This window comes from Gavialis gangeticus, unplaced genomic scaffold, assembly GCF_001723915.1.
Source record: "Gavialis gangeticus isolate Ggan-Ray unplaced genomic scaffold, GavGan_comp1, whole genome shotgun sequence".
Classification (NCBI taxonomy): domain Eukaryota; kingdom Metazoa; phylum Chordata; order Crocodylia; family Gavialidae; genus Gavialis; species Gavialis gangeticus.
The window spans coordinates 7,898,274-7,907,942 of record NW_017729027.1 but is presented as its reverse complement, the minus strand read 5'-3'; the positions used below and the strand labels follow the sequence as shown (position 1 = coordinate 7,907,942).

Below are 9,669 nucleotides of genomic sequence, written 5' to 3'. Positions count from 1 at the left end.
AGATGGTGCTGCACGGTTAGAACATGGTTAGAACTTAGTGACCTAGATGTAAAATCCTTGGACTTTTAAGAATTTGTACAAATGACTACTTTATAAATAAATGAGCATTTCAATCAATTCTCTGCATCTGCACACTTGTAAGAAAATATGGTTGTCTGCAATTAAATATAAGCACTAGAGCCATTCACTGGGTCTGAATGTAATTTTTCCAAAGTGTACTCAGGCTATAGGATACATAGGATCTCTAGGACGGTCTAAAGATAAGCTGTAGTAGCACTGATTATGTAGCTTTCATTTCAGAAGACTACTGGCAGTGCTATACAAAATCAGGTTTGTCTAAGCAGAATGCTGGTCTCAACTCATTAATGTCCCATTTCCTTTAAGGCACAGGGTACAAAGAAAGAAAAGTCAAACAAACAAATGGCACGTGCTTACGTAACTTAATTATTTTATCATAACACAGAGCTCAAGGCACCTTATTCTAATGCCTTACTCACAAAGCTGGTGTCAGGATTGCTCACAAGACTATAATAATAATTATCACTATTATTATTATTATTATTATTATTATTATTATTATTATTCTGCAACTAGATGAAAGGGATGAACACAGCTTGTAAGGGAGCTGCGAGGCAGGCGGACAAGTGTTTTCATATTACTAAACCCATGAGAGTAGTTATTTCATTATTTTTTTCAGCTAGGTAACACCTGCTCACATGTCAGTTGCCACACCCCTCCCATTTAGCAACCCATAAAGAGAGACAGACAAAAATACAACTGGGAACCTCAACTAGTTCTGTCCTGTTTACTCTCAATATACAGCTCACTGAAAATACAGTACAGCATTCAACAAACAACTTACTCTTCCAGCTTCATCCAGGGCAAGAATGCAAATCTTTTGACCCCCGTTTTCTTTAAGGTGTTGAGGATCCACCTTGTATTCCAAAAATCCCCCGTTAACAAGAACCTTTCTGAGGTTCAGCTGCCTGAATACAAAAATGAAAATATAAATTAATATATATTTTAGGGGAAATATTAAGGTGTACAATAGTTGACACTATATTTGGAGAACCACTAAAAATTGTAGTTAGAATAAATCACAAGTAATATGTTGCGAAGAATGGAGGGGACAAGTGAGACCCAGGAGAATAAAGGTCATGCCACCAGAGCCCTGAAATGGAATTACATCTCTCATGTTAAAAATGAAAGTTATTTCTGCTTCCAGAAAAAAACAACTCATATTAGAATATGAAATGTAGTCATTGATTTATCTTTCCATTTTGCTGCATTTTTTCAGCACTATCTAATCCAAGAAACTTCACCCAGATGAAGAGAAGGAAGTTCCCACAGCAGGTAGAAGGGGATGTCCAAGATAATCAGATGGCTCTGTACAGCACATGATGATTTCATAACATTTCTGTTCTAACTGAGCAAAAACCTAACTTGCATTTCATATAGTTCTCAGAAACTCTGCCCATCCCCAAAAAGATTTGCATGCCACATTTGGAAACCTGAATTCAATGTCCAAGAAATCATGTGGTTACTGACCATAAAGTAACAAGTTAGGTTCTCATATGTTAGAATAAACTTTTGAAAACAACAGGATGCACATATCAAACTTTACATAATAGAAATCCACTGTTGTCTTCCTCTACCTTCAAAATCATGTCCACCACACTAAACTAAAAACAAAGTCTGCACTTCATCCTTACTGGATATCCTTCAAAAATTTCAGCACAAAAATCCATGGTTTTTTTGTTTTTTTTTTTTTTTAAGAAACTGGATTTTATTTAAACTAGATATTTCCTTTTAATACACTTCTCCAACAGCCTTTATAAAATAAATTATGACAATTTATGTTAAGGTCAAAGACTGACACACACCTGAAGACATTTAAATGTGCAAGGCCTTCCAATACAGTTTGTTAAAGGAAAAGACACAGTAATATGTCAACTTTTGAACTTCCCAGGCCAGGGGAAAAGAGGGAGAACCACACCTACTTGGAAGCCATCTTCTTGCATTGATAATCTGTAAGCAAGTAAATATCTCCTCTTTCAGTAACACATACTGTAGCACCATCACTTGCAGTGACCAAGGACACAGCAATGTCCTTATGATGCAGAGCAGAGACTTGACGAGGTGCAGTTACACATTTCTCTCCATTAGGATCCAGCAAATATCCTACAAAATACATTTACCCACAAATCTTACTTTAGAAAGCATAATTATTAACTTAAAAACAATATCTTCTTCATTCCTTTAAAGATTCCCAACACCAATTAAATTTTAAAACCTTTCCTAAGAAAATAACAACCTACTTCCCCCAAATAATTAAGCAAATATAAAATGTTAGTTATAATGAAGTTGCTATTTTTTTTCACCCAACACAAATGTCATTAAACATGGATTTCTGGTTAAATGTACCAGAGGAAGAATAATTCAGTAGAGATAGCCATTACAATGGCACAACAGAAGCTGCATTTGTTTTGCAGCACTTTGAACTGAAAGTAAATTGGTAAGGTAGACAACACAGCATATGTACTCCGCTGTATTAAGTCAAGATACGATCTGCAACACTACAGCTACTATCACAACACAAGTGCAGGTATTAGCTAATCTGTGGAGCATCTGCTCATAATCACTGTTCCTAATTTGTTCAGAGCTCGAGCAGGGTGTCAGCCTATCCAAAATGGCTCCTGTAGGTCAAGGCAGAAGGCCCCTAGCAGACATTACACTTAAAACATGATTAACAAGTTATTCATATCATAAATAGTAACCTGGATTCACATGAATTCAATTAATGACACAATAAAACAGGGAAAAAAGACACAATTATTATACAAAAAAAATGCATAACAACTTTGTGGCCGGTTCTCATAGCACCATAAACTGACCATGCGGCCAGCACCAGAGCCCACAAGGTACTGACAAATGCACCCAAACATGACAGCATCACCTGCCACTATCACGATCCCCAATTTCACAGTCACACTCCCTCCGTGCACATGGGAGACAACTGTGGGGATCACAGGTCAGATCTATCATGCCTTAACTGGAATGTATATCAGCAGCTGATGTCAGATGCCCTTTCCTGGTCCAAACAACTTTTAAAAAATTGTTTTAAGACTTTAAGATAAGCCTTTAGGAGGAATACTAATTTCTTTAAAAAAAATTAGTACTAAATACATCTGTATTTCCTTGCTACATCAGCACCTCCCAGGATATCTCACCAAGCAAAAACAATCACAGCTGAAGTGTTGCTTTAAGACAGGTGTAGACAACTATTTTGACTGGAGGGCCACTTAACCATTTTGGTGTCCTCAAAGGCCATATGAGAGTTTTGGTGTCTCAGAGCAGTAGTTCTGAACTTTTTGTACCAGGACCCATTTGTAAACATCAATGGCCAGTCTTGACCCACTCCCCCTCACTCCCAAGCCACTGCCCCCAGGTCCCCGTCCCCCAATGTGCAGGGCAGGGCATAGGTGCATGTGGTAATGGGGGACATGGGAGGCCCCAAGCAGCCTGCAAGGGAAAAGCCATGGTTTCCCACGTTTTGTTCTTTAAAGAAGAATCCATTTTTAAAGTTTCTCCATGACCTTTCCGTATATTCTGTCTCTCCCCTTCTCCTCCTCCCTGCAGCTGTAGCACACCTCAATCCTCATCTTCTCTCTCTTTTCCCCCCACCCCCTACCCACCCAGAGCTGCAGCACATGCCAAATCTCATCTCCAACCCAGAACCTGCCAGCCCTGTCTGCAGCTAATGCCACCACCTGCCCACACAGCAGAAGCAGCCCAGGCAGGCACTGGTGTCAGCTGTGGACATGGCCAACAGATTCTGAGTGGGGACTAGGGCATCTGCCCGGGTCCACAGCTGACACCACCGCATCAGCACTGGACAGAAGTAGTCTCATCCACCCATCCAGCACAACAGAAACAGCCCCACCTGCCTGCCTGCCTGCCACCACGTGACTGCTGGAGCTGGAGCCACGAGGGGCCTGTGGACCAGATCCCATGAGTTGGTGGCCACTAGCCTACAGGCTGGATACAAATCAGTGGGCAGGCTGGATCTGGCCTGCAGGCTGAAGTTTGCCCACTTCTCCTTTCAGAAATTAATGGAGAAAAAAGCTGCTGCTACAGGTTTACCAGGTATATAAAAACAGTTACTAATTATATGTGATCTTTCAACACATATTACTGGTAAGTCACCATGAAGAAGATGACACGAAACACTGAAATAGGACTATACGCTACCTTTTTCATAGAATCTGGATCAAATCTGAAAAACAAAATTTTTCCAACCACATTTTGTAGAAATAAAAATGTTTTATTGGATGAACTAAATCTATCATGCCATTCCCTTTGGCCCTCCTCAAATACTTCAGAAAAAGAAAAAGGATTTGCAAGCAAGCCCAGCACCCTTCTGGAGACTCTCTAGTAGAGTCCAGCTCAGGCACTTTCCTCATGCATTGTCTTCATAATATTAGAACAGACACTGATAGATAACGTCCCTTGGAGAGAGTTAGTTTTCACTTAGCAGATTAAAGACTAAAGAGAGAAGTCATTTATTAATGAGGTTTATACTTAATTTTAGGGTGTATATTAAGATTTAATTGTACAGATTTTTGTATCATTTAAACCACTTTTAGTTTCTTCAAATAAATTTAAAATACTGGCAGGGGAAGTCAGACAGGAGAAAATGTGAAAGAACCTTACACAATTTCAACTGAACCTCTTCTTAAATTGCAAATAAAGACAACTTTGAATTAGTCTCCCCACAGAAATCCCAGTGACAACTTATGCTCTCCTGCAGCACCAGGAGTAGGCTGTTAATCCAGAAGCAAAGATCATACCACACACTGCCTCACCATGCAACAGCAGGAACACAGGTGCGGTATGGGGGGAAAAAAGGTGGGAGGGAGGGAGATTTAGAACAGCATGTTCACACCATAAATTTCTATTTAATAGCATATATTTTTTTTCCTTTCACTAAAGCACAAATGTGAACAGCTCCCTTCTTATAACATAGGAATAAATGGAGAAAGCAGTTTACATTGCAGAACCTCCAACAGGATATTAGCACACTTATGAATGTGTAAGTGAGGTAATCTGATCAGTTAACTAACCCTCTTAGTCTGCACAGATAGGAAACTGGAGAAAGAAAAAGCCAAGCTGAAATTTTAAGGTGTAAAAAATAAATAAATAAATAAAAACATTTTAAAAATAATTAAGGTATTTTGGTTCATGCAGTTCTTCTTAAAAACTGCTCTCCTGCATGATATGATAAAGTAGCTATTGTTTTTAACTTAAAAGATTTATTCTGGCACCCAGAAGAAAAAAGAAAAAAAAAAAAGGAAAAGTTCACTGTAGCATAGTTTTCCCCCAACCCCTGCCTCAAAATAGTATATACAGGTATGCATTTCCTTTCCTAAAAGTTACTAGAGGAAAGAATTATTAGTAGCATGTTCACAAAGAGGGGAAGACTCTTTTATAACTTGTTTAGGGCAGCAGAGGGTAGACAGCTGGCACAAGGCACAAGCACACCAAGGGACACTGAAATGAAAACAACAATATCCTGAAAGCCTTCAGGAACAGACCACACACGACACTGTAGCAAGAAGCTGGCCAAACAAATCCATATAACAACACTGTATTTCCTTGGTCACACACTTATCCTCAAATATTAACAACAGCAAAGGAGAGGAAGGAAGAGAAGAGAGTATGTTATCAGCCAAATAAAATAGAAGATAACAAACATACCAAAATTTAATTACTTTTCTAATAAATTACAGTACCATAATAAGCACCATATTTTAAAGGCTGATTTTCATTTTTAGAGTATTATCTTACCTAATTGCCCACCATTCAATCCCATGGTATACACTGCTTCTCTAGTCCATAGCACTGTATGGAATCTGCCTGCAGCCACTCCAACCACTGTTCTACCTTTAAGATTTTTTACCTAAGTATAAAAAAACAAAACCTCTCTCAATTCAAGTCCTAAGTTTGTCCACATACATCAAAGTTACTTTCTTATTTGACAATAACAAAGCTCTTACAACATTAGAAGTTAAGAAAGGGATAGCTTCAAATAACAAGATACTTCTCCATCAATGACAGGGGGGATTTATTTTCTCTAACTGCCAAAACTTAGCAATGGTACCTTAGGCTATAATCACATCTAAAACGTTAAATAGGGTTGGGTGTGGCACAACATGTAGGGGGAAAAAGCATCCAAAGGAAGTTCAAATGCCACAAAACATTAAATGTTCACAGTACTGAAAGCCTCTATTTTAAATACTCAGAAGGAAAGCTAAAAATTCCAGCCATCATAAGCAAAATATGGTATTTACTTGCATACCACACAGACCCTTTTCCCAAAAATTAGCCTTCCAAACAGGGATGCATATCTTTAGGGGTGGGGGAGCAGGGAAAGTGATTTTCTGCCAAGAATAGCAGCACTGGCATTTCTATTCAGGCGACATAGAAGGAGTCAGTTGACCTCATTGCTTATTAGACTCTAATTCTAATTACTAATTGTTCTTCACTCAACAGATGTCAACTACATACTCTCCTGTGTACAGGCAACCCCCGCTTAGTGCTCTTAATTGGCTCCTGAAAAACCAAGCGATAAGCGAAACAAGCGTTAAGCGAAACTGAAAGTATCTGATGACCCAAGATGGCGACCGCAAGCGTTATAATGAAACTTGCTGAGCACTAAGTGAAATCAGGTATTTCAAATGAGCGTTATAGCAAAATAGCACTAAGCGAAATAGCTCTAAAACGGGGTTGCCTGTAATGGTCTTAATAATGGCACCACTCAAGCTATCCTTTCTTTGGCAATTTGGGGAAAGAATTTGTAATTTAACTACTCCTGGCCTCTCTCCGCCTATTTCACAGCCCTGAAGACTATTTTTAGATATTTTCAAAATCGTAGATCTGTCCAGGGAATCCAATCTTCAGCAGCAGCTACACATTTCAGTTTTTTGGCTCAGCTGATGACAATTCAGCTATGAAATGGTTAAAACTGTATTTTTTGCTTGACCCGGAAGGGAAGGGGAAGGAAACTGAAGATTAGGCTCTATCCTCATTATATGTGGCTATAACGCTGGAATAATCTTTTTTCTTCATTCTGTCTTGCCCAAAACAAGGTGTGTGGGGTATGTAAAAATATACAAAAATACTAAGTCATTATTATTCGTAGTCATTAAAGATCCTAAGGTAAATGCTACAAATGCATAGAAGATGCACCATACCTTGAGGCACTTCTGTCTCCCAAAATTCTCTTTTCAGTTTTGTAAGACCCGCTATTCACTCTGGGTCATTAACTGCTGCATATTGTAGCACTGTTGAGTGCTTTCCATGGTGTTTCACACCTAAGGAAGCTTCCCTGAAGCAGTATGTAAAGTAGTATGCATGTACTGCTTTAAAGATGCTTTGATATCTCAGAAGAAAATTACCTCCTCTGACAAACTTGTTTGCTTGAAACCACTACTCACTTTGTGCAACCATCAGGAAGTGTCATTCACTGTGAAAAATTACCTAGCGCTCATTGTTCTTCTTCTTGCCTCTTAATATTTTTTTCAAAGCATTACCCATTTCTGATATTAAAATTAGGGCTGTCAAACGATTAAAAAAATGAATCGCAATTAATAACGAGATTTAAAAAATATATAATTGCGATTAATCGCAATTTTAATTGCGCAGTTAAACAATAATAGAATCCCCATTTATTCTATTAGATAATTCTATTATTTATTTATAATTGCCAGTGCCTTGCACTCCTGACCCGCAGCCCCCTGGTATTGCCAGTGCCCCGCGCTCCTGACCCTGCCCAACCCCTGCAAGCATAGGCACCAGCCCCTGTACCATCAGTCTGGCCACAGAGCTCCTTGCTGCCATCAAAGAGTCCACCCTATTCCCCTACTGTAGGGGAAGGTGCCTCACCCAGCCTTGCCGCAGCCTCAGCACCTGGATAGTTTCCCCCAGGCACCAGCAGTCACCTGCCCCCCCACATGCATGTACACATACCCTACATAGTCCCCAAGACCTGGCCTTCCAACCCCTGCCCCCCATACACTTACCTGAATCCAGGTGCCAAGTCTGCTCCCAGGACCCAGCCTGGCTGCTTGCTGGACACATGTGTGGGCCAACAGCAGAGAGGGGGGAAAGGGTTGCTTTTCCCCCAGCACGCAGGGCCAGGCACACAGCAAAGGGGAGGAGGCACTTTTCCCCCAGCACCAGCAGTGATTAATGCAAAAATAAATTAACACATTAATCGTACCCGTTAATGGCTATTCATTGACATCCCCAATTAAAATAGTTTCTAGGAACAGGATACCGCAAAGCAGAGGGATGCAATCCTAACATTTTAATTTGACCTCACAAATAAATTACATTATCCCTAAAATGTTGAGAGCCTTCAGTGAGAAAAAGACTAACAGTTATTTTTACCTGTCTAGGAACACTGCAGTTAGGAGGAGGAGGAAGAATGCCTAATTGGTGGAAAGTATTTAGGCCAAAGGTATAAACATATCCATCTTCTGTTAAAACAACAGTATGGTCCTTAGCTGCTGCTACCTGGGAACACTGATGGCCAGTTAGACCTTCTACCAATCTAGGAACCTATAAAAGATTGACCGAGTGTTAAAAATAAAGCCAATTATTTATAAGCCAAGTTAAAACAAACAAGCAAACAAAAAAAGAAAAAAGAATTCACAGAAAATCCTCACAAGAAAAAGAAATCCAAATTAACTGTTTAAGAAATTATGGAAATATGGTAGTTACTAGGGGTGCACTAATGGAGAGTTTGAGCCAATACCAATTGCCAATTTGTAAGGAGCCATATCAGCTGATAATAATCTGATTGCCAATATGCAGCTGGGCTGATACATCTGTTGTGGGGGAAGGGAAAGGGAAGGGGAACCGGGGGGATGGGGGCAGATCAAGGACCACGCAGTGAGGGAGCGCGGCTGGAGCAGGCACTACACAGCCAGGGTGGGACACGGGACAGAGCTGTGAGCAGCTCATCCGGGGGAGGGGCAGCTCCCGCCACTGCAGATACCCTAGGAAGGTATGGGGGCATGTGCACCCGGATTTGCTCACGTGGTGAGAGCAGGGCTAGACTCTTTCTGGTGGGGGCTGGGCCAGGCTGCACTGGAGGTGGGTGGTGCTGGGAGGGGGGCTATGAGGGGGCTTCAGCCACCCCAAAATTTGCCATAGCCCACAAGCCCCACTCCTATTGCTGCCACCACCCACCCTGAGCACAACCTAGCCTCCCACTCCCCCCAGGAAGAGCCCAGCACAGCCCTGGCAACAGCAGTCTGCCCTCAACCCATGCACACATCCAAGGGTCACACTCCTACTCCATGCTCTCCTGGGGTGCATGCAGCATAGAATCAATGAGTTGGAAGGGACCTAGACAGATCATCTAGTCTGACCCCCGGCCATGGGCAGGAAGGAGCACTAGGGGTAGGAGGGGTCATAAGACCCCAGCCAGATGCATATCCAGTCTCCTCTTGAAGATTTCCAGGGAAGGTGAGAGCACCACCTCTCTGGGAAGCCTATTCCAGGCTCTGGCCACCCTTACAGTGAAGTAGTTCTTCCTAATATCTAACCTAAACCTATCCTCCCTCAGCTTGTGGCCATTGTTCCTGGTGACTCCAAGGGGGG

General features: G+C 41.1%; 1 protein-coding gene across 1 annotated transcript in view; it reads right to left on the bottom strand.

Moving 5' to 3' along the window:
* The window catches only part of IBTK (inhibitor of Bruton tyrosine kinase), a 117,551-nt gene that overhangs the window by 77,826 nt on the left and 30,056 nt on the right, over positions 1-9,669 (bottom strand). The window contains exons 6-9 of the mRNA XM_019520435.1: positions 8,452-8,622; positions 5,848-5,959; positions 2,001-2,181; positions 863-986 (exon numbers count right to left, since the gene is read on the bottom strand). Coding sequence (XP_019375980.1) covers positions 863-986; positions 2,001-2,181; positions 5,848-5,959; positions 8,452-8,622 — 588 coding nt within the window. The remainder of the gene's footprint in view (positions 1-862; positions 987-2,000; positions 2,182-5,847; positions 5,960-8,451; positions 8,623-9,669) is intronic.